This window comes from Pleurodeles waltl, chromosome 8 (genome assembly GCF_031143425.1).
Source record: "Pleurodeles waltl isolate 20211129_DDA chromosome 8, aPleWal1.hap1.20221129, whole genome shotgun sequence".
Lineage (NCBI taxonomy): Eukaryota > Metazoa > Chordata > Amphibia > Caudata > Salamandridae > Pleurodeles > Pleurodeles waltl.
In genome coordinates, this window is record NC_090447.1 from 687269364 (window position 1) to 687295458 (window position 26095).

Below are 26095 nucleotides of genomic sequence, written 5' to 3' on the forward strand. Positions count from 1 at the left end.
AGGCCAGCTCGCGGTTCAACGTCGCTGGCTTGACTCTTGTTGCCAGGTCTGTCACCTTATGGAACTTTGTTTATATATATTAAAAAAAACAAAAAAAGGGTTGTTCCAAACTTCTGGATCTTCTTCCAGAGGTCCTTTTTGGGATCTTGCAGTGTCCAAACTTGGTCCACGGTTTCAGAAGCTCTGAGTTGCTTCTTGGGAGTGGGACTACAATTTCCAGAATGCACCAGGTCAGAATCCTCAAAAGGTCACTGGATGCTGGTAAGCTGGGCTCTTCTTGTAGGACTTGATGCAGGGGACTCTTGGTAGCACCTGTGTACCTGCTGCTTACAGAGGAGTCAACTCCTGGAGATTGAGCGGGAAGGCAAAGTCCATCCTGTGGTGAAGCCCATAGTGTGCAGTTAGTGCAATCCTTGTGGGTGCAGTCCTTCAGATGCAGACCGGGGGTTTAGCAGGGCAGTCCTTCTGATATTCTTACAGCAGGGATCTGAGTTGCTGGGCAGTTCTTCCATATTTATCCTTGGTCCTGAGTTGGCAAGCAGAGGGGCACTGTAGGAGGCTGTCCTGGCTTGTAGTGGGTACCAAGGGGTACTTACAATCTGTACCAGGTCCAGTTATCCCTTATTAGTGTAGAAGAGGTGTTTCTAGCAGCTTAGGCTGATAGAAGGTAGCTATAGCAGAGCAGCTTAGGCTGAACTAGGAGACATGCAAAGCTCCTACTATACCACTGGTGTCATATGCACAATATCATAAGAAAACACAATACACGGATATACTAAAAATAAAGGTAGTTTATTTTTATGACAATATGCCAAAAGTATCTCAGTGAGTACCCTCAGTATGAGGATGCCAAATAAACACAAGATATATGTACACAATACCAAAAATATGCAGTTATAGCAAAAGGAAGTAATGCAAGCTATGTAAAGTTACAGTAGATTGTAATAGGAGCACATAGGTATGGGGGCAACACAAACCATATACTCCAAAAGTGGAATGCGAACCACGAATGAACCCCAAACCTATGTGAGCTTGTAGAGGGTCGCTGGGACTGTAAGAAAACAGTGAGGGTTAGAAAAATAGCCCACCCCAAGACCCTGAATAGTAGGTGTAAAGTGCACCTATAACCCGCAGAGAGCACAGAAGTCGTGATAGGGGGTTTCTGCAAGGAAGACCAACACCAGCAAAGCAACCAAAGTGGATTTCCGGACCGGAGTACCTGTGGAACAAGGGGACCAAGTCCAAGAGTCGCGACAATGTCGAGATTGGGCAGATGCCCAGGAAATGCCAGCTGAGGGTGCAAAGAAGCTGGCACCGGATGGTAGAAGCTGTGGATTCTGCAAGAACGAAGAGGGCTAGAAACGTCCCCTTTGGAGGATGGATTTCCCACGTCGTGAAGAAGCTTGCAGAGGTGTTCCCACGCAGAAAGACCGCAAACAAGCCTTGCTAGCTGCAAGGGTCACAGTTAGGGTTTTTGGATGCTGCTGTGGCCCAGGAGGGACCAGGATGTCGCCACTTGGATGAGGAGACAGAGGGGGCGCCCAGCAAGTCAGGGAGCCCTCACAGAAGTAGGCAGCACCCGCAGAAGTACCGGAACAGGCACTTGGAAGAGGAGTGAACTGGAGTCCACCCGAAGACACAAAAGGAAGTCCCACGACGCCAGAGGACAACTCAGAATGTTGTGCACTGCAGGTTAAAGTGTCAGGGACCCAGGCTTGGCTGTGCACGAAGGAAATCCTGGAAGAGTGCACAGGAGCCAGAGCAGCTGCAAATCACGCGGTACCCAGCAATGCAGTCTAGCGTGGGGAGGCAAGGACTTACCTCCACCAAACTTGGACTGAAGAGTCACTGGACTGTGGGGGTCACTTGGACAGAGTTGCTGAGTTCCAGGGACCACGCTCGTCGTGCTGAGAGGGGACCCAGAGGACCGGTGATGCAGTCTTTTGTTGCCTGCGGTTGCAGGGGGAGGATTCCGTCGTCCCACTGGAGATTTCTTCAGAGCTCCTGGTGCAGAGAGGAGGCAGGCTACCCCCAGAGCATGCACCACCAGGAAACAGTCAAGAAGGCAGCAGGAGAAGCGATACAAGGTTGCAGTAGTCATCTTTGCTACTTTGTTGCGGTTTTGCAGGCGTCCTGAGCAGTCAGCGGTCAATCCTTTAGCAGAAGGTGAAGAGAGAGATGCAGAGGAACTCTAGTGAGCACTTGCATTCGTTATCTAAAGAATTCCCCAAAGCAGAGACCCTAAATAGCCAGAAAAGGAGGTTTGGCTACCTAGGAAAGAGGATAGGCTAGCAACACAGGTAAGAGCCTATCAGAGGGAGTCTCTGACGTCACCTGCTGGCACTGGCCACTCAGAGCAGTCCAGTGTGCCAGCAACACCTCTGTTTCCAAGATGGCAGAGGTCTGGAGCACACTGGAGGAGCTCTGGGCACCTCCCCTGGGAGGTGCAGGTCAGGGGAGTGGTCACTCCCCTTTCCTTTGTCCAGTTTCACGCCAGAGCAGGGCTGGGGGATCCCTGAACCGGTGTAGACTGGCTTATGCAGAGATGGGCACCATCTGTGCCCATCAAAGCATTTCCAGAGGCTGGGTGAGGCTACTCCGCCCCAGCCCTGACACCTTTTTCCAAAGGGAGAGGGTGTAACACCCTCTCTCTGAGGAAGTCCTTTGTTCTGCCTTCCTGGGCCAGGCCTGGATGGACCCCAGGAGGGCAGAAACCTGTCTGAGGGGTTGGCAGCAGCTGCAGTGAAACCCCGGGAAAGGCAGTTTGGCAGTACCCGGGTCTGTGCTAGAGACTCGGGGGATCATGGAATGGTCTCCCCAATGCCAGAATGGCATTGGAGTGACAATTCCATGATCTTAGACATGTTACATGGCCATGTTCGGAGTTACCATGGTGACGCTATACATAGGTAGTGACCTATGTATAGTGCACGCGTGAAATGGTGTCCCCGCACTCACAAAGTCCGGGGAATTTGCCCTGAACGATGTGGGGGCACCTTGGCTAGTGCCAGGGTGCCCACACACTAAGTAACTTAGCACCCAACCTTCACCAGGTGAAGGTTAGACATATAGGTGACTTATAAGTTACTTAAGTGCAGTGGTAAATGGCTGTGAAATAACGTGGACGTTATTTCACTCAGGCTGCAGTGGCAGGCCTGTGTAAGATTTGTCAGAGCTCCCTATGGGTGGCAAAAGAAATGCTGCAGCCCATAGGGATCTCCTGGAACCCCAATACCCTGGGTACCTCAGTACCATATACTAGGGAATTATAAGGGTGTTCCAGTATGCCAATGTGAATTGGTGAAATCGGTCACTAGCCTGTTAGTGACAATTTAGAAAGCAGAGAGAGCATAACCACTGAGGTTCTGGTTAGCAGAGCCTCAGTGAGACAGTTAGGCATCACACAGGGAACACATACAGGGCACACTTATGAGCACTGGGGCCCTGGCTGGCAGGGTCCCAGTGACACATACACTAAAATAACATATATACAGTGAAATATGGGGGTAACATGCCAGGCAAGATGGTACTTTCCTAAAGGCACCCCTGACCAATAGGGTGCAGGGTGCACCTTCGGGGGTGACCACTTCCTGCAAAGTGTAGCAAAAAACAATCCCTGAAAGCAGCATTCTTCAAAACTCCAAGATGGGCAAAATCTCTCCTTGGGAGGTTAGATCTGGCTGAGCCAACCCAATGGTGTGGTGTAGTTTCGCTAACACACCCCCTTAAGTCCCTATCCTAATCTAATTACTGGGGTTCCCATCTGGCTGAGGGAGCAAGAAATTGGGAGGTCTGGTGTCTGTCCCAGGTAGCTTTCCCTCCTTTGAAACCCAGTTTGGCCACCCTACCCCCTTCTGCTCTGCCATCTGTTACAGGAGTTTCCCTCCCACCAGATGCTTCCTTTGTTTCAGCCCAGGCCACTTCACACCTCATTAAGGTAACTTGGCTCATTCTGCCAGAGGCTGACCAATCAGGAAAGGGCACTAAGGGCTGATTTTGGTAACTTTCAGAAAGAGTTCTAAACTCCTTCGCTGTGATAGTTGTAATCAATACAACATTGGCAAGTTTTTTGATGTATTATAACTAGTAATTTGATATCAAACATGACATTTAGCTATTTCTAGTGGAAATGAGTATTATTTTTAAATAAAGCCTCTCAATGCTAGCCTATGGAGCTAATGCACTATAATGGGGAAAAACAAAATTGCCTGTTTTTTCCTCACCAAGGCTTATAAAACATCTTTTATAATGTCCATGCTTATATTGACACTGCACCCAGCCCTCGGGGCACTTAGGGAATACCTTAGGGGTGGCCTATATTTAACGATAAGGTAAGATAAGACTTTGGAAGTACTGTTAATTCCAAAGTTGAATTTGGGTTTAAATTTTATTTTGAAAGCAGCCAGCAAGGAAGGACCGCCTTTATAATGATTCCATGTACCACAGCAGTGCACACATGGGTGCCCTAACTCCACCGGGGTCCCTAAACCTACGTGCCATACCATATAGTAGGAACTTACAGGTAGGGTCTCAGAGCCAAATATACTTCCGCCTAACTTGCACAAACCTTTTAAACAGAGCTGTGGGACTGTTTAGCAGAAGCCAGGGCACAGTCAGTAACTACATGTATCAATCAAAAAACGGGGGTGATCAGGTCTAATAGGATGATTTTCTAACAGTCTTTTATTAGACAACTTTTTTGGACCTTTTTTTTTTTTGTTTTTAAACAAATTTATATCCAATATATTCGAAAAGTTCTTAAAGAGAAATGGTATTAAACATAACACAACAACTTCCGTTTACCAAACAGCAGAAAACAGCACAGTGGAGATGTTTAACAGAGTCATTAAAGGAGCGATTCAATTGGCAAACAATAATAGTCTAAATTGGAAGACTGAATTATTCCAGGCTATTTGGGCATTTAGAGTTCCACCCTGCACTGCTATAGGCCATAGTTTATTCGGAGTAATGAGGGGAAGGACACAATTATTGAAAGATAACATTAGTTGGTTGCCCAAATCCAGAAGAGTGGAATGGGCACCAGAAGTACTGAAGGATAGAATGACCAATGCCCAAAGCGTTTATAAGGAGTACCATGATAATAACCTATTTGAAAAAGTGTTAAATTGGAAGTGGGTGACATAGTGAAAGTCAAATGGTCAGGTGTGTTCAGAAAAGGGCAAAATAGGTTCTTCCATCCACTCAGAGTAAAAGTCTTTTGCAATTTAGCTTTGTTAAACAATGCAAAAAGGCAAGCATTTTGGGCCACTGGCCAATGCATCAGAGGTGGTAAAGGAGAATAAATAAAACCCTTGAAAGACTCTCTACTAAATCCCCAGGCTGTGGCCTGATTTCTTGGTTTTTTTTAGGGTGGGGGCCCTTGCCCCACTCCGCAGGGCTGATCTAAGCCCTAGGGACCCAATCCCCTGGGGCCCAGCCATAACATTGGGGACCGTGGGGGGCCTAAATGCCCCCACAGTCCTAGCTGGCTCCCCACCTCCTGTGGGAGCCAGCATTACTGTCAAAGAGAGGGAGCTCCTACAGCACAGGGGAAGGGGGTTTATGGCTGTGCGACACCTCCCCCAGGCATCGTTTTACAAAGTGCCCTGGGGAGGTGATGGTCCCAAGGTGCCGGCGTCCCCACCCCCACAAATTTTATCATTTTCCACGTACTTGGCAGTGTCTTTATCAACCTTGATGGACTGGAGCACCTCGTCCACATGCTCATCAAACAATGATTCACTGTCAAAAGGTAAGTCTAGTATTTCACTTTGGATCTCTAGGTGGATAGACGTGGCTTTAAGCCATCCTTGTCTGCTGAGGACCGCTGCACCAGAAAGATGTCTGAATCGTGTTGAGGAGATATCAAAAGCACAATGCTCTTTTTAATCCTTGGAGGATCTTTTGGGCTTCTATTTTGGTCTCTTCAGGCAAGAGGTCAATGTATAGTGAAAGGTCTGACCACATTTGGTGATCGTAGCAGCCTAATATTGTCAGAGAGTTTTCCACCCTATCTGTTGTGGCTGACATAGAAGAGAATCTCTTACCAATGTTATCGAGCCTTCAACCATACCCTTCAGGAGGTGCTGAGATTGGAGTGGTCGGATTTTTGGAGCAATGTTGGGCCGCCTGGGATACCACAGAGTCTGGTTTTGGTTGGCAAATTAAGCATGTTGTAGATTCTTCAGGAGCTTTGTATTTTTCATCAAGTCTGGAGACGACTGAAGATACTGTAGCCAGATGATTTTGAGGCATTCTTCCCAAATAATGTCAATGATACAGATAGCCCGAACAGATTTTTTGGTGGGCGCTTTAAAAACGCAAATGAAGCAATCGGCTTGTTTGGTGAGAAGCGGAAGCTCAAACCTCTAACCCGATCCTTCCATCAGATTATGTAATCCGACGAGATTCTCCAGTGGGGAATCTGTTGGAGGTACTGGAGGGGATAGAGTTGGAATTAGATAATCATTCCATTCATTAGGGATTTGAGGCATTGTCCCTTATTTCCTCTTCCTTCCAGGTCGAGGGTCAGCTATGATAGTAGCAATCTGTGAAAGTGGGGTTGCAGGAGCAGTTAGATGTCTTGATGGTCGTGAAAGACATTCGGAGCTGAGGAGATGGTACTGGCCTTGGTGTCTGCTTTGAGGGAGCTGTGTCAGTCAGGTTCAGGGAACCTGCAATAATAGCCCAGGAGCTTATTTTGCAAGTCGTTCACTAAATATATAGGCATTTGGATGGATTATTCCTGATGCTCCTGTTTATAAGATGAGTATTCCTGCTGGTACAGCTCATACTGCTCTCCAGCAATATAACAGCATTCATCATAGTATTTCCCTTCAACAACTTCAGCCTCCAGGCTCTTGACGTGAAGCTCTAATGAGCTACGAGCCACCTCAAAAGGGCCATCGTCTTCTGAATCATCATCCTTGTCTAGAAGATGTGCTGGTGGAAGGTATGAAACTTTACTGGGTGAGGTGTGGGCTGGAAGACTATCTGGAGGAGATTTATTCCTTAGAGCAGAGGTCTCCAAACTTTTTAATGCTGCGCCCCCCCCAGTTGAAAAATAAAAATCATTGGGCCCCCCCTCAGAATCTTTCACAATTATTTTATAAACATGGCAATGTTTAAATATGTCTAAACCTATTTAAACATTGCAATTAAGTACTGTTACCTTTTTAAAACTGCAATAACATGCTTCTGCTTAAAACAAAGGCCTGTTATCTGTATAATATTTATTTTGGCCGGAGTCTGGGGCCCCCGCTGGGATCACTTCAGGCCCCCCTAGGGGGGCCCGCCCCCCAGTTTGAAGACCTCTGCCTTAGAGCAATCCATGACAAAGGCAAAAATGATGTTCTAGTCGATAATGTGAATTTCAGTGGTAGACTGTTCCTTCGCCAACGGCTCTGTCGTCGTCCAATCTCTCACCAGCTGTGAGTCCCTCGTCGACCGGTTTCTTGCTGTCAGAGCCCTAGTTGACGACAGTAACTTAGTCAGTGGAACGGTCATCGTTTGGCTTTAGGGATGGACCACAAACAGTGATTTTATCAGCGCAACTGTCTGCTTCAGGATGTTGGCCGTCATAAGTGGCGGACGACCACTGCAATGATGAAATGATCATGGGCGTCGCAGCTGTACTGAACATCGATGTTTAAGTCATGGTAGTCATGAGGTGGTCAAAGACATTGTCGCAGCCACCAGGAATTGTAATCCTGATTTAGTCGTCAACAATAATTTCAGACCTTCATAGACAGAATTTTTTAGGGAAGGAGAAGTAGGCTCTGAACAAACTTTTTCTGAAGGAATTTATTCCTTTTTTGAGGAAGATGACGTTCCTCATGTGCTGTTTGTTGTCCAGAAGAGCTATGGTGAGATGTTTTCAAAGCTTTACGAGGTGATGGTGAAGAGATTTTCACCAGATCTCTCTTTTTTCTTGGATGTCACAGTCTTTGAAGACTCATTGCTTTCCTCTTCAGAGTAAGGACATTCCTTGGTTTTAAGCTTCTGGAGCCAAAGAAAAAGGCTACCTTCCCCGTCATTAAGCGTTTTCTGTGAAACGGTGCAACAAATTTTGCAATCTCTCACCTTGTGCTCTGGTAGGAGGCAACATATACAATCCTTATGCGGGTCATCGGAATGAAGCCTCTTTCTCCCGTAGGTGTCGCTAGCTCTGGAACCCCCGCACCCAACCACCTTCTTTTTTTTTTTTTTTTACGCTGGTTCTGACTTGATGTCCAGTCAGAAGACACATATATACACACACACACACAATTATATACACACACACACATATATATATATATATATATATATATATACACACACACACACACACACACACACATTTAGGAGTTCTGAAGATACATTTTCAAGGATTTGGAATAAGTATTGAAAACTGAGTTCAGGGAGACTACTATCACATGACGTACGGTAGAAAAGCTGAGGGACTCAGCCTTTCTTGGGAGTGGTCTAGAGGGTGCTGTCACCTGATTGCCTAAAGTTTATACTTTGATCCATTGGCTGTATATATCTGTCCATTTTTTTATTTTATTTTTTTTCCCCCAAAAAGGACCATTGTCATTAGTGCCTATTCTTGTGATACACATTCCTTTATTATGGTACAGTGGGACTCACACTTCGACAATGGGGAATGATTCAAGCATGTGAATCTATAAAAGATCCAATACTGGAGAAGGGCATTTATCTTACTTCTATAACCTTCATCTTCTGAATAGGTGCCTGAAGGGATTATGTTGAAGATTACACTGTACACCAACCAGAAGTCAAACAGTACTATCTTAAGAAGTCTATGAACTCACAGAAAGGGAAGAAGTACATCAACTAGAAAAAGAACTTGAATGGCCCTCGCAGCTCAAGTGAAATGTAAGCCAAATAACGGTAGTAGCGATGTATCACAGCAGACACACAAAGCTTTCTTCATAGGAATGGAAAAGGAATACTGTTGAACACAGACCAATGACAGCCAATCACCTACCTCTAACGCCTCAAACATCACAAAATGCTGCTAAGGCATGGTGAACTGGTTTAGGTCATGCAGATCGATGGCTTAAATGTTAAAGTTTTGTTGTTGAATTATTAAGAGTAAAACCGTAGCTCTTTCTGTGCTCCAAAAAAATAAACAAAGTTTCTTTAAAGGGGCAGTGTTTGCCAAACTCAAAAAGGTCTTTCAGGTCTCATTTAGGTGCATATGGCCTCAAGGGGGTCACCACCCCAAAGCATTATAGAAGGCAGTGTGCAAAGCAGGGTACAGCTTACAGGCACAGAATGGGGACCAGAGGCACGATTTCCACCCTTCACCATCAGGTCACTCCTTGTTTAAAGATGGGCTCTCTCTACGATTTCAAGAGGGTGCAAGGAAATTCCACATCGCTAGTCAGACACAAGGAGAATCACGCTAATCAACCTTCAACAATGTCAGAGGGATTTGCAGAAAATAGACAAGAGCGTTAATGCTCTGGAGGGGAAATCAAGAACTATGCACGAAGGTGGTTGACACTCAAAAGTCACTGAATTAGAGCATTAAGTAGCAGCACTCAAGTACAAATCTCTTGAAAATTACAGTGGAAGAGTGTGTCATGCAATTTTTCAAAACTGTGCAAAATCAACCACAGGAGGACTTTAACAGATGGAATCTCTTGAGCACGCTGTGAGGCCTGCCTGTTTGAAAGTCCTGGGGTTCTCACAATGCCTTAATTGGCATTGGTTGGTGACCACTGGCTCCAGGTCTTACATTTCGAGGAGCTAGGAAGCTATTACCTTGCAACACTGAAAATTCACAAGATAGAGACTAGAGGTCTTGCAGCATGGACACTAGGATCGGGTATATTAGTCATTGAACAGGCGAGCCGTACTACAGGAACGACTATCATGAGACTGACTCCAAAAAGGCACTGCAATTCAGAAGCAAAAAAAAAAAAAAAAAAAAAAAAAAACACGACATTACCCACACCAGAGCCAAGCTCATCAGGACTTTAGAAGGGAATTTCTTATTATCAAGGATAACCTGCTGGCACTGTAAAGCCTGCCTCTGGTACCCTTTCCAACTCCATGTGACCTGTTACATAAGAACCTCAGTTGTCTTAACACAGAGTAAAAGAATGAATGGGAAGAGATTCTCCAGAGAGCTCGGGGATATGGCACAGACAAACCCGCTGAAGGACGTGTGATGGCCCTTCCCATGGATTGGATAGAGACTTTTTTTGAGCCTGCTGATAATGTAATAGTAAATGTGGGTATTCTTTCTTTGCTCTTCTGCATTTCCCTTTCCTACCTTCCACACCTTTCATAACTCTAACTTTTCAGGTATGGAGTATTGGAACTAAAATGTTCTCTAACAAAGTTATTATTTTGAAATATTAAAAATGTTAATCTGAACTATTCTGGGCCTGTCTCTTTCAACGTTCTCATGTTCTGGAGTTAGGACAGTAAAGAGGATTTAAACTTGAAGGATACTTAACTTCAACAAACAAAAGCACTCGCTAAAAATGGCTGGGCAGTGTGGGGGACTTGACTAATGACCTTCCATTATAATGTTTAACAGGTAATCAATCAGTGTTTATGAGGCGCAGCTACTCACCCGTTAAGAGTCTCAATGCGCGGTGGGGGGGGGGGAGCTGGGGGGAATGGGGCAGTTGGGTGTACCTGAGGTGGACAAAAAAAAAGCCATGTCTTAATTAACTTTGTGAAGTTGGGGGGGGAGGTTGAATGTCTGATGTGGATGGGTAGGGCGTTCCAGGCGGTGGCGACGGGGTAGGAGAAGGAGCATCCTCTTGTTCTGGTTTTCCTGATGCAGAGTACTTCTGTGAGAGTGAGCTGGGCTGAGCGTACTGTCCTGTGGGGTACGTGGAAGTTGAGATGCTGGTTAAGGTAGGCAGGTCCAGTGTTGCGGAGGTCTCCATGGGGAGCCAGTGCAAGGTGTGTAGGTGTTGACATGTGGCAGTGTCTGGGTAGGTCGAGGAACAATCTGGCGGCGAAGTTCTGGATATTTTGCAATTTGCGGGTGAGTTTTTTTGTTGATTCCGGCGTGTGACTGTCTTTCTATGCTAGAGGGGGATCCATTTGAAGGTCTTGCATAGGAGGCAGAGGGTGCGGAAGTAGGTGGAGGTGACTGAGTTGATCTGATGGCTCATGCTGAGGTCGGGGTCCAGGAGGATTCAGAGGTTGTGGGCTTGGCTGGCGGGTGTGGGCAGGTTTCCGAGGGTGGGTGGCCACCAGGAGTCGCTTCATGCGTTTGGTTGAAGGCCCAGGATGAGTACTTCAGTCTTGTTTGTATTGAGTTGAAGGCAGCGGTCTCTCATCCAGTTGGCAACTGCTTTCATGCCCTCGTGGAAGTTGCGTCTGGCCTTGTCTGGTTCGCTGGAGAGGGAGAGGATGAGTTGGGGGTCGTTGGCGTAGGAGATGATTATTCTGTAGCTTCTGACCATGACGGCTAGCAAGGCCATGTAGACGCCGAACAGCGTGGGGCTGAGGGAGGATCCTTGGGCCACTCTGCAGGTGGTGGGTGTGGGTTCTGCAAGGAAGGATGCGAGACTCATAGTTAAGGGTCTTAGATTACCTTTTCTAAATGTTTTCCAGGGGCGTCCCAAGCCGATCAGATTTAATCCACCTCCAAACCAGTTAAGCTGAAGGTGAGGTAGGGTGGGGTTCTGTAACCGAGAGAAGAGGAGCTCCGCCTTCATTTTACCAACTGTAGCAGTTAGACAATGATAAGTGAACAGCTACAGAAATCCTGTATTCTCTCTCAACCATGGTCCAAACCATTTTAAAAGGATCTCCATAAAAAAATGTCAACAAGCCATTAGGTTAGCAGTTCTTGAGATATAGAAGCTTAACTGGTCATCTGGTTATAAAAGCCATTCAGACAACAAGCAAACTAAAAAGACAATCCAGCATGGGCATTTTACGCAAGTGTAGAGCAAAGTGGCTGGAGAAGCCTAATCACACTGTGCTTATCCAGATGGAACTATTTCAGAGTAGAGGTGATAATGAAGATGCACAGAAGTGTTGTAAAGACTCTCGATATAATAGACTGCTGGATTTGGGCAGCAGCACCACTGGGCACGGGGTACCGAGTCTGAACCAGCACCAAGTGACAACCATGTGTCACCATGTGACAACTGTCAGCCTAACCCTTCCGGACAATTAGCAGTACCTTACTAGTACCCATGCGTAAAAGTCCTTAGCAAGTCATCTGGATTTCTCAAGGGAAATCGTGGTGGAAAAGATTTTACCCCTTTCAGTATAAATCGGCCCATCGCCCCCCCCTCCCCCATGCAGTGTACGATGGCAACTGGTTGGAATTCCCCTCTATCGTGCAGGGGGCATTGAGGTGTTTTATAATAAAACATTTGGTGCTCTGAGAAAACTGCCCTGACGTGACCACACCTATATTTCTGTGTCAAAGAGTTGGGGACATGATGAACACTGTACCTGCAATAATTTGTAACGTATCACGTACAATCTTGGATAGTGCACAGAATGAAATTACTGTGCAGAAAAAAAAGAACAGAAGTCTGTGCAACAGGACAAGTTGATAAAAAAATTAAAACATCGCCATCAAAATAAGGCTTCTCCTAAAATAACAGAGGAATAAAAATGCATGCGTTGGAGTGAAAGGGCACAAGCTGCAGGCCTAAGGTAAAATAACGTGCCTGTGTAATAGCTAATGTAACCTCACAACAGAAGGTGGTCCATCACTGAATCTGAAAGCCTCTATAAAAAGACAAAATATAAAAAAAAAAAAAGACAAAATATAAAAATCTTACAAGGCTTCAGACTATGCATCATTTAAAAAACAAATACGGACAAATGATGTACACTGCTGCACTGTGGGACCCATCCTTCAGATACAAACGCAAGACCCTATTCTTTTGTGGCTACAAAGAGTATGAAGTAAACTTTGTCCTGGATCGTGCAGTGATGAAGCAAAGTAATTTTCCTCTTCTGAACCTTTATGTGAGGCAAATCAGACAGGTTGCCGAACAGCAGTCTCAAGTGCAAACTCTGAACAGACTATTTACTCTTTTCCTAGCCATATTTTTAGGTATAGTCATGGGTGGAGCTTGTGCCATGCAAGCGTTTTCAGGAGTGGGGTGGTTATCTAAAGCCTCAACAACTGCAGGGTGGGTCCAATCTTAAGTGCCACAAGTTTTGGGTTTTCTTCCATGGTTATCCTGTGACGGACCTCTACGGCTAAGCCTCTGTGTTGCCCTACCATAAAAGATTGGATACTACAGGATAAAAGTTACCAAGTGAAGAACTACAATAAAATGGATAATGGGTGATTGCAGACGTTTGCCTGCTAAATGGAATCCAATTACATACTGCATGCATTTATTAGTAGCAGAGGAACCAGACAGAAAACCTGGGAAAAGATAGAACGCTAAAAAGTCATTTAAAAGTAACTCTCCCTCACTACTTTTAACATAATATTTCAATTTCTAAAATTACAGCACAAACAACATCAACTGAAAATGACATTTTACAAAAGCAAAATATGGAGAGAAAAAAAGAAAAACAGTACTGCAAGCCCAGAAGAAGGCAGAACGGTCACTAAAGGAGGAATGGTGATCAGACAGCAAACCAGAGGAGAAGGTATACCCACGTCACCCTTGTCTAGAGTGATGCCCAATAGCTGCCCTTACAAATTATCAGAATTGTATGTTTTTTAACAAGCATTGGTCAAGCTAAAAGATCTTGGTTTTGAGGCCTGCAGGCGATATTGAAGACCAGCTGTAAAAGGCATACGCTTTTTGCGGATGCTGTGCAGCTTTAGCAGAAAATAAAATGGCATGATGCAATAGGCATGTACTGCATGCACATAATACTCATTTCCACATACATGAAGTGCACGAATGCATTTCCACCTACTGAATGACATAGGTGCCATTTTATTTATTAGTTACCGATCCAAGAGGACACTATTGGGAACGGCAAACAACACTGATTTTCAATTGCACTACAGCACATTTTAGCAAGCCAAATGGGGGAGAAGGAGTAAGAGAGGGGGAAAGGAGAACACAGAGAGAGCAACACAAAGCACAGGGAGATTTGGCAGAGTAAGAAGCACTCAGAGACGGGACCACATGTGGAAGAGGACACAGAGCACCAGGGGTGGGAAGGACTTTATATGGTGGGGACATGGACCACGAGGGAGAGAGATGGAAAACGCATACTAAACTCTGTTGGAGTACTTAACAAAAAAGAGCATAGTTAATTATAATTCAAAACTCACATCAGCAGTCTTCCTCCCAGCGCTGGCCATGAACATTGTTTTGATACTGTTCGGCTTTGACACCACAGGCTTCTTTACACTGGTTTTGTCTTGTGTTGCTCCTTTTTTTGCATTTCCTTAAAACAAAACCAATTTAATACTCAGAAGTGATCAGTAAAACATGCAATCTCCGAGTATATACTGAAAGAATCAAAAACCTAAACTGCAAACAGTCTTGTGGAGGACAATAACATAGCCTGCCTGTCATTTTGAAAAAGTAGTTTGCCAAAAGAAACAAGTTGCATGTACCTCATTACCAATGGATAAAAATTCTAATTTTAGGAAGAAAAAGCTGCCAAACTGGGAAACGTAGAATATACAGTAAGCCTATGAGCCAGCATAGAAGCACCTCTATATATGAAAAGCTGCATCAATAAATTGGACTTCCAAGATTTGGAGACTCTGAACACTCCCTGTTCCTTCCCAAACATTCCCAAATAAACACAAATAGTATTCACTGGATCACTGTTCACATCCATTAGGCCCATCAAAGGCCAGTAAATATAACTGGCCATAATAACAAACAGACTTTAGCCTGGGCTTATCCTAATGCACTCTTGCTTGAAAATGGCAACCATATTGTATTCAGAGAAGGAGCTGGCCCCATGCATGTCGCCATATGACCTCGACAGTCGACTAGGGGTTGCTTTAAGTTTTACAACAATGAAACACCCCTCCACCAGCTATTAAGTAATATTCTAAATCAGCCAAAAGAACCCAGACCCTGGCACAGCCCTTTGAACACTCATATTGGGGTCACTAACATTTAGAATTGTATTGAGAATAAGGTGCTGTGAAAATGAGACGTCTTTATTTCTAGTATAGTCAACAGTAGTGTGATCCCGCACTATCCAGGTCTCCTCTGTCAGATCCAGCATATAATCTGTGCCTACAGTGGCATCTTAGAATACTAAACCTGGCAATTTTAAACAGATCTTGGAACCAATGCAATCTCAGTCAGATCAAACATCTTCGGAGGAGCCGGCAGACTCCAATAAATGGGGGAACACTACAGCTGTGGATCAGTGCTCAAAAGTGTTGGCAAGGTAACATATTACACATCACATACAGATGTTAGGTGTAGGAAAATGCCTCTGATGGCATGGTTGAAAGTGTGCTGGGACCCTACTAACCAGGCCCCAGCACCAGTGTTCTTACCCTAAACTGTATCTTTGTCTCTACGATTGGCGAAGCCCTGGCACACAGATAAGTCCCTTCTAATGGTACCAAGGGCCCTGTGGCCAGGGAAGGTCTCTAAGGGCTGCAGCATGTCTTATGCCACCCTGGGGACCCCTCACTCAGCACATGCACACTGCCTCACAGCTTGTGTGTGCTGCCGGGGACAAAAAGACTAAGTCAACATGGCACTCCCCTCAGAGTGCCATGCCCACAACCCACTGCCTGTAGCGTAGGCAATTCACCCCTCTAGCAGGCCTTACAGCCCTAAGGCAGGGTGCACTATACCACAGGTGAGGGGATAATTGCATGAGAACTATGCCCATACAGTGTCTAAGCCAATTCTTAGACATTGTAAGTGCAGGAGTAGCCATAAAGAGTATATGGTCTGGGAGTTTGTCAAACACGAACTCCACAGTTCCATAATGGCTACACTGAGTACTGGATATCAAACTTCCTAGCACAATAAATCCACACTGATGTCAGTGTGGGATTTATTGAGAAATGCACACAGAGGGCATCTTAGAGATGCCCCCCAGTATACCAGTCCAACTACCAGTGTTGGGCTGACAAGTTTCTGCCACCCTGCCACACTTAGATGGGTTTCTGGCCACATGCGGTAAGTGCCTTTGTCACTCGGTGGCCAGGAACAAAGCCTGTACTGGGTGGAGGTGCTTCACACCTTCCCCTGCAGGAACTGTAACACCGGGCGGTGAGCCTCAAAGAGTCAAGCCTGGTGTTACAGCGCCCCAGGGGACACCAGCTAGTGGAAATAACTGCCCCTCCGGACACAGCCCCCACTTTTGGCGGCAAGTCCTGAGGAGATAATGAGAAAAACAAGGAAGAGTCACCCTCCAGTCAGGACAGCCCCTAAAGAATCCTGAGCTGAGGTGACCCCGGCCTTAGGAAATCCTCCATCTTGTTTTGGAGGATTCCCCCCCAATAGGACTAGGGAAGTGTCCCCTCCCCACAGGGAGGAGGAACAGAATGTGTAGTCACCCTCAATGACAGCAGCCATTGGCTACTGCCCCCAGACCTAAAACACACCCCTAAATTGAGTATTTAGGGGCAACCCTGAACCCAGGAAATCAGATTTCTGACGACCTACAGCAAGAAGGACTGCTGACCTCAAAGCCCTGCGGAGACGACAACTGATTTGGCCCCAGCCCTACCGGCCTCTCTCCAGACTCAAAGAGCCTGCACAGCGACGCATCCAGTGGGACCAGCGACATCTAAGGACTCGGAGGACTGCCCTATAGCCAAAGGACCAAGAAACTCCAGTGGACAGCAGCTCTGTCCAAAAAACAACCATCTTTAAAGGGACTCCAGCCTCACTCCAGGAAGCGTGAGTCCCCAACACTGCACCCGAAGCACCCGGCTTGTGCCCAGAAGAACCAACACTGTAGAGAGTACCCCCAGGCGACTCCCACAAAGTGGACACCCTGAGTCAACCTCCCTTCATCCCCACAGCGAAGCTTGCAGAGGTAATCCAGAGGCTCCCCCTTACCGCGACTGCCCGGTAACAAAGAACCCAACGCCTGGAAGAAGCACTGCACCCGCAGCCCCCAGGCCTGAGAGAAAACAACTACCGATGAAGGAGTGACCAGCAGGCGGCCCTCCTCCTTGCCCAGTCGGTGGCTGGCCCAAGAAGCCCCCCTGTGCCCTGCCTGCATCACCAGAGTGACCCCCGGGTCTCTCCATTGATTTCTACCTAAAACCTGACACCTACTTCACACACTGCACCTGTCCCCCGTGCCGCTGAGGGTGTATTTTGTGTGCCCGTTTGTTACCCCTCCCCCCTAGTGTGCTTCAAAACCCCGCTTGGTCTGCTCCCCAACGACGCAGGAGCTTACCTGCCAGCAGACTGGAACCGGAGCACCCTTATTCTCCATAGACGCCTATGCTATATGGGCCCTACTTTGACCTCTGCACCTGACCGTCCCTGTGCTGCAGGTGCTAGGTGTTTGGGTTTACTTGAACACCCAACGGTGGTCTCCCTATGCCCTGGAGACTGAACTTGTAAGTGCTTCACTTACCTGATAAACTAACTTGTTCTTACCTCCCCCAGGAACTGTTGATTTTTGCACTGTCCACTTTTAAAATAGCTTATTGCCATTTTTGCCAAAACTGTGTACATTACTGTTTAAATTCAAAGTTCCATATTTACCTATGCCAAGTATCTTACAATTTACGTACTTACTTGAATTCTGAATCTTGTGGTTCTAAAATAAATTATTATTTTTCTATATAAAAACCTATTGGCCTGGAGTTAAGTCTTTGAGTGTGTGTTCTCATTTACTGCCTGTGTGTGTACAACAAAGCTTAACTCTACCCTCTAATAAGCCTACTGCTCGACCACACTACCACAAAACCACAAAATAGAGCATTAGTATTATCTAATTTTGCCACTATCTACCTCTAAGGGGAACCCTTGGACTTTGTGCACAATATCGCTCACTTTGAGATAGTATATGCAGAGCCAACTTCCAACATTAGGTATTACACGGCTTTTGGGACAGTGTATGTTTCTTCACAGAAATTAACAAACTGTCCAATCATGTATGTACAGTCAATCTATTCTGTATATATTTGTCAGCCGTGTAATATCTACTTTGTTTTGTGAAATGATCTTGGGGCTCATCCAGTAATTTGAAGTGCAGTAGAATGAATGATGTCTAAGTGATGTCATCAATGATGTAATCTGAGAGGTCATCAGTATTGTCATCAATAAAAAAAAATTTAAACATTACATCCTGTGTGACTTCATCATCTAACTATAAAATCACATTAAAATGTCAGGGTTTATTTTTCTTTTTTTAAACAAACATTGAAGTCTTCTTTTCGCACCTGGCTAACATCAGTATAACTTTTTTTCCAGTGAATTTCTAGGGTGTATATTTTATGCACGTTAAGGCCTTTTTCTGTACCTAAAAGTAAGTCACTTTAACTTTTTTTTTTTCTAATGAATTTCAGTTTTTATCAGATGAAGCCATTCAACACTGCACACAGTCATGCTACTCTTTTGGATCCATTCCCATTGGAAAATCATCTCTCGCACCCCAAATCCCTTCAGCCAGAAGTATGGCTTTCCAACTAAAGTCTTTCGCAGAGTACATTAGCCAACCTTCATCCATCCTTTCGCTGCTCTTGCCGCTGTCCCTCTCCCCTTAAATATTTCTTCCTGATCCCACTATTGCTCCGCTTGGAACACATTTTATAAGGTGGATGTAGTGTACATATGAAACTGGCATTCAACATGACAGTTAAGAGTATAATCTGAGATCCTTCTTCCAATACATTGCTGGACCCATCGCCATTGCCACTACAAGAGTGCACTATTAATACTCCGCTGCTTCATCAACTGCTCAGATGACATACTTCCTGAATTTCAGGGCCTCCAAGATCCCTTTTATGACAATTTTAAATATTATCAGTCTTTCACGTTAGGTCACAAGGAAAAAAAGGATCACAAGTTATTTGGCTCACCGGTCATCTGGCCTTGCACGCTTACATGAACCATACCTGTCACCATTTAAGTCTCAAAAAGCTAAAGAGAGACTATGTTGACTGTCTAGTCACTATTAACCATACAGTGTAAATTTTAAAAGAGATTTGTAAGGATTTAGGTCAGTATTTCAAGTACAATGTATTCAGTATGTGCAATACAGCATCATCTTCATAATCATTGCCAGCCTCATTGTCCTTATCCAAAACATGTTGCACAGCTCTTTTCAGGGAGTGCCAGCCATACAAATGCCTAAAAAATGTAGAAGGCTGATTAAGTATCACAATAGAAATTATTGACTCTAGACATGCGGTGGGGGTTCAGTCTAGAAACCGAGTGCTGCCTTCCTGCCCTCAATATCAACTGCTCACAGAATATGGCTCACCACATTATAGTTGGTAACTGGAACCTTATCTTGGATCCTACTCTGACCTGATTCAGAAGGCCAGATAGCCACAATGTTAATGACAGTGCTAAGCAGGGTGGCATGTCCTCAAAACTAGCCTTGTTCCAGTTGCCCACCAGGCAAAGCGTATATTCTATTTCTAGAGTATATGGGTTGTGTTGCAGCACTGATTTCTTTGGTATTTAAGTTTCTAAGCTCCGGCATACCTCCCAGTGTACTGATCCTAAAGGTGTATTCTATCACTCTAGGTTTCTGCTTGGGATCGATCTGAGAATCATGGCACCACCAGGTAAGAGCTGGAGAATGAACACCTACAAATACCAGGCACCTGCTGAGAACCTCTCTCATGGTACGTCTGTAAAGTTCTGGACGATTATGAAGGTTCAGCATTTCCTTCCCAGACTATGGAGGACAGTGAAAGTTACTTTGGAAGGTTCAGCATTGCCCGAACAGTAAACAAATAAATTGCCAGGGATGTGGAATTCCTATCGCCCGACGCCCGGGACATCTTGTCTGGGGTCAAGGGCAACAAGTTTTTATGTTTACTTTGTCCTTGGGACAAGTAGGCCCAACCCTCTGCAGCACAAACCCTTTGGCTGCTTTTTTACAGAGAGTGGAACTCTCTGCAGTTGAGGTAGTGTGTTTCCAAAAGATAATGCTGTTCGAACTTGTATTTATGGTTCATTATTTGAAAGCCTTCATTATTAGGGTGAGTGCTGTAAATAAATGTTTTAAGGTCACATTTCACTACTGACGTTGGTTCCAGTACAAAAAATAAATAAATGTGTATACACATGTCTGAAAAGTTTAAGTTATGAGGCTAAGTATAATGCTCCCAGAATGCTCTCTGATTCGATGCAAATGAAGTGTAATTTAGTAAAATGTGTTGATGCATGCTAGTATTTCCCAAAAATATTTCTAATGGAAAATCAGTGTAACCATTTTCAACACGAATATGGGAAGCATGAAAATAAACAAACACTGACAAAGCCAACTGATCTGACATATTTTTATAAGTCTTTTAGTTTCATCAATGCGTGTCTTGTTTTGACATGGCTTTTGTAACATTTTATTGTTGTGGGAGCTACCAGGCCCTCAACATTGTAACACACACTGGCAAAACCCCCCGAAAAAGTTTTTGAACTCTAAAAGCACACGTTGCCACCAGTGGCATAACAAAGGCCCCGCAGCCGCCCTCCAGGGGGCCCCTTCAGCACAGCACCTGCCCTGAGTGAGTCTGGAGAGGGGGCTCCTCCATGTTCTTTGCAAAGGGGCACCCTCCAGTTTCGTTACGTCACTGATTGCCACTGTAGTTCCTGACACTGAACAAAACTACTTTGTGTGCCAATATGCTCCTTGTGGAAGAGCAGAATGCGATCACTCACAGTGAAGCCAGCCGAAAGAGAAAGAAATAGAAGTTTAATAAAAACAAAATGTCTTTGTTAACACCAGACCTAATTAGGGACCAAGACCCACATGTAGGTAGCTGTTTGCATGTCGCAAACAGCTACCTTCGCTGTTTGCGACGTGCAAAAAGCACATTGCGGTGCACAAACCCAGTTTTGCGATTCGGTAACCTGGTTACCGAATCGCAAAATGGGTTGTCGCAATTAGGAAGGAGTGTTCCCTTCCTAATTGCGACTAGCAGTGCAATGTAGGATTGTTTTGTGACCGCGAACGCGGGTGCAAACCATTCGCAGTTTGCACCCATTTCAAATGGGTGCTAACACTTTCGCAAAAGGGAAGGGGTCCCCAGGGGACCCCTTCCCCATTGTGAATGTCACTGTAAAAAAAAATTCAGATCAGGCAGTGGTCCTTGGGACCACTGCCTGCTCTGGAAAAAATGAAACGAAAACGTTTCATTTTTCGTTTTTGTAATGCATCTCATTTTCCTTTAAGGAAAATGGGCTGCATTACAAAAAAGAAACTGCTTTATTGAAAAGCAGTCACAGACATGGTGGTCTGCTGTCTCCAGCAGACCACCATCCCTGTGAGGGCCGCTATTCGCAAGGGGATTGCAAATTGCGACCCACCTCATGATTATTCATTAGGTGGGCATTTGCGAAGCCCTTGCGAATCACAGATGGTGTCAGGGACACCATCCTACATTCGGATTTGCGACTCGCAAATTGCGAGTCGCAAATCTGAACCTACCTACATGTGGCCCCAAATCCTTAAAGAAAGTCACAAAAGTGCACCCATGGTATATGTCGTACCCCTATAAAATATTTGTGAACTGTATTTTAGCATGGGTAAATACGCATGTGTAGATTTGCTCATGTGAAAATCTATTGACGATTTGCAAGTTCATTTTCCCTCCAGCCACTTTCTTCCCAACCCTGGAAGAAGTTCTAATTCTGCCATTGTCAGGAGTAAATGTCCAACCTTTCTTATTATAGGAAAATATTAGAGAGAAGCTGGTGAAAATCTTTAAAACATGCAGGTTAGTAGGTTTGCAGACTCAAAGGCATTCCAGCCCTGGAACTATTGCTTACTGCTTCCTCCAGCCCCAGTATGCAGATCTGCAGAAAGGTGGCAAAATAAGGAAATTGCTACAGTAGAGATTGAAACTGCAAGTATTCAAGCCCTACTATGGTAGTAGCCCTGGCATAATCAGAGAGGCTATTGTCAGAGCTCTTCAGAATGAGATTGCTGCCATAATTTGTCGCCACACTACATGGCACCAAAGGGACAAGTAGATCTTTTTACAGGACAAGTAGATTTGAGAAGCAACCTGTCCCCTGGACAAGTAGATATTTTAATAAATTCCACACCCCTGAATTGCCTTAGAACAATCTATTAGAAACCTCACCTGACAGCAGAACACAGTATCTGAGACTAGTGTTAGTGGGAAATACAGCTGAAAAAAAGCTGAACACCACACTCTACCTTCCAGGTTGGGTAAGCCCTTTCTAGACGTGAGGAAAGGCTGGCCTATTACTACTTTCTCAGCTAAGGAAGGAGTTGTCAATCCACAATCCCATTAGTTTATGATGAGAACTGTACCCTTCACTCTCATCCTCTTAAAACAGCAGAAGCTTTTCCTAAACTCTCAGGTGAAATTGCTGGATGGTAAAATGGACATCTGAGCCATCCAGGGTTGTAAGGACAGCAAAGCAGTGCGGGGGGGGTGCGTATAGAAAGACTGATTCTGCCCCCGCCCCTCCAGTGTATTGTATAAATTGGTAGAGTAGAATGTTCCTCCTTACTTCGTAAAGTTTCCAAGAGTGCAGATGCCAGAAATTCACTCAGAGCTAGCTTTAATAAGGCCACGGTATGACTAACCCAAATCAGGGAACGATTCCTTGTGTTGTGCTTTTCCCAGCTATCCCTCGCTAATCTTATTTTCCACAATCTGGCCCTAGTCTTGGCTAGCAAACTAAGTAAAATTATACAAAGTCTTGTACATTATTGGCTCTGTGGAGGTCTGCTCTTTCGAGAAATCATTTATGCAGTCTTTCACATTTAATATGGGAATCATTTATGCAATCTTTCACATTCAATATGGCATACTGGCATCTTACTCAGTAAGGAGAAAGCTTTCAACCATATTGAGTGGGGTTACCTTTTCCAAATGCTTGAGAGAGGAGTGGGCCAAGAGTCTCTAAGATCAAAGAACTGTATTCTCGCCCAAATCAACTGCAGAGGGCCACCATGGAGGGCACCTTCTGTCTCTATTTGTTTTTTCTGCTCACCATGGAACCTCTATTAGGAGCCATTTACCAACAGAGGGAAATGGGCATTGGAACACCAGCACAGAAACCAAAGACCATGCTACATGCAAATGACATTTCACTTACCATACCGGACCACAGGCACACAATACCCCATTTGAGGTCTCATCTAGGATTTCTCCATATTCTCTGTTTACAAGATACACGGAGAAGAGCTAGTCTCCACTTATGTTCAAATGTGCAACACTTCCAATGACAGAACTATAGATTAAATAACAGCAATGCAGCAACACAAACGTTTATATTGCCACCGTCTGTACCATGTAAGATGCTACGGGACATATAGCGTATAAAGGGATGACTTGTTCTGTCAGGTGACAGGCAATGTCTAAGGGCTTTGAAAATCCAGGTGGCGATGGTTTCAGGTGGCTTCAGACGACCCAATATGGAAAAATACTACTTATCACAGCACCTACCACAATTGCCACACTTATCACAATCTTCAACAGTTATGCCAACATGGTCCATGCTGAAAGGGGATGCCTCAAGGATGTCAATTTACTCATGCCATGCTTGACACATTTGCTAATGCTAAATGAACTGTACGTTTAAACTTACCTCCTGCAATTGCTTCAACTCTGATACAATGCCAGGTGCTAGGTTTGGAAACAACGCATAAACTGGCAAAAATTGTTTTCTAGGAGATTAAACAAACTTAATGACAGAAGATTAAGATTCCCCCTTTGATTAGAAGTAGTGAGTTTCAAACAACAGATGCTACTTGCAGCAAGGATTCTTAAATGAGTAGCTTGTGAGGTAGCTCCCCAGGGACATATAAGTAGCTCACGTGTGCAATGTAGGCTACTAAACTAGGCTGAATATACGTATATCAAAATGAGTCTATAGTGGAGACAAAAATGTTCTTGTTTCCAGAACTCAAGCTGATATTTGGAGAAAAATGACAATTACCAAAATATATTTAAATCTGATATTTGAGCGATTATTATGCCATTGGAAAGACTTTACAAATGTTGTTACCTTGGTGCCAGAAGCACTGCAGCTGGGTTGGTATGTATTACTGACGTAGAGGCATTCCATATTGATAAAGCCTTTTATATATTACTGTGAGTTACCATGCCAGATTCATTGAGGTGACCACTGGTAGTAATCTTACAAATGGTGGCCAATAAAGTAATCTTGTCAGATGTAGTCACTATTACAAAACTAATAGTATTAGTAGCTCTTGATGAGTTCTATGGATTATAAATAGCTCTTATTACAGAAAAGGTTGGAGACCCCAGGTGAGTGTTTTAAGGGATTACTGCATAAGAGACCTTTACGAATTACCAGTTTCAACCCACATTGTTGGCCATCACAACTCTGGGTCAGAACAGAGGTCTCATCTCTGGTTTTCACGTCTTAATCCACAAAATGTACTCCCCACCATGCAGTGACTTGCTACACATGCTGTTTTCATGCCCTAATCTTAACACTCAAGTGTCTGCAGGATAGTGCACGATTTAAAAAATCTAGAAGTTGCAAATTTCAGTCCGTGCCTATGTTGGTTAGAACATGAGACATTGAGTGAATAACTCCACATTGGTGCATCTGGACTGCTCCATCCCTGGTGGCTTTAACGGGTTGCATACTTGGTTTATCAACAAATGCTATGTGTATCCGTTTTTCAACCAACTGATATGAACAGTCAGACGTCTAATGTCAATTTATAAACTAGAGTTGCCTGGTGAGATGCTAGTATAAAGGGAAAGTCTAACATTGCAAAGTATGATGTCAGGTGAGTACGATCTTTCTGACGAATGGTGGGACTTTGTATAAAGGGGATAGATCTTCATGATCTACAGTCTGGCTTGAGTTTCAGCTTCCACTAGAGGCAACAAGGGCGAGTTACAACGTGTAATGTATTAAAACATTGTTTTAAGACTAGTTGTCAGCTTCTAGGAACAAGATAGATATGCAAGTAGAGGGAAATGACAGAATTAGATATCCAAATAGAGGAAAATGACAGACTAAGATAGATATGCAAATAGAGGAAAATTACAAAGTTAACGGGAGCACCTGCAGTCTCAAAATAATATATGGCTGTTGCTTGGAAGCAACAATTTGGTTACCAGTGGTTTTCATACTAAACCTATGCAGAATCAACAGATTCAGTCATTGAAACAGGGAATGGTAAGGCAACCAGCACACAGTAAACACTGAGGGGTTGCCATGCCTGCAAACAGTATTGTTGAACACGGGAAGTGTTCATTCCGGGTGCATCATTAGTGGACGGTGACACTGGTAATGCAGTGGGCGGCAGCAAGTGACCATGCTACTCTGCAAAGCTAACAAGGCTCTAGTGGTTGAGGCAAAGAAGTCCTATGACACATGCCAGTCTGGGATGCAGCAGTTTTAATCAACGTAATCTGGGTTAAAGCTTGATCGTAATACTGACTCTTCAGTACAGACAGAGATAGAGAGAGTGCACCATGTCTGCATTTCTAGAAGTTTTCCATTGGAATTTAGGCTGCTTTGAAAACTTTGTGAACACTGACAAACACACTGACAAACACACTGACAAACACACTGACAAACAGGCCAAAATGTTGGGGTAACCAAGTTAGAAAGCGCTACTTTCCTACAAATACCATAAGTCATCCCTAAGGTATGGCCTAAGTATCCAAAGGGCAAACTGCACAGTATTTTTAAAGTAGGTCATATATATTTGGCATTTTGTATGTCATACCACTGAAAAACCCACACAGTTGTTTTTTACTGTGGCAAGGCTGGCCCTCCTATAGGAAAACACTGGTTTACATTACAAAAACTGATAATGCTTAACTTCAGTTTAAGAACAGCTAGAACCATGATTCAAATACTCATTTTAATAGTAAATGTAAAATGGAACTTAATATTCAAGTCAAATTTCATATCACTATTTTAGAAGTGACACTTTTAAAAATGAGTAATTTATCTGCCTAAGCCTAATTTGCCTTTCAGATTGTGATCAGTCTCACCTGTGGTGTTATTTCTAAGGCACTCAG

At 44.4% G+C, this 26095-nt stretch overlaps 1 protein-coding gene across 1 annotated transcript in view; it reads right to left on the reverse strand.

The window, feature by feature from the left end:
* The window catches only part of POLA1 (DNA polymerase alpha 1, catalytic subunit), a 1729782-nt gene that overhangs the window by 1652068 nt on the left and 51619 nt on the right, over positions 1–26095 (reverse strand). The window contains exon 5 of the mRNA XM_069204808.1: positions 14252–14367. Within this exon, the coding sequence (XP_069060909.1) occupies positions 14252–14367 (116 nt within the window). The remainder of the gene's footprint in view (positions 1–14251; positions 14368–26095) is intronic.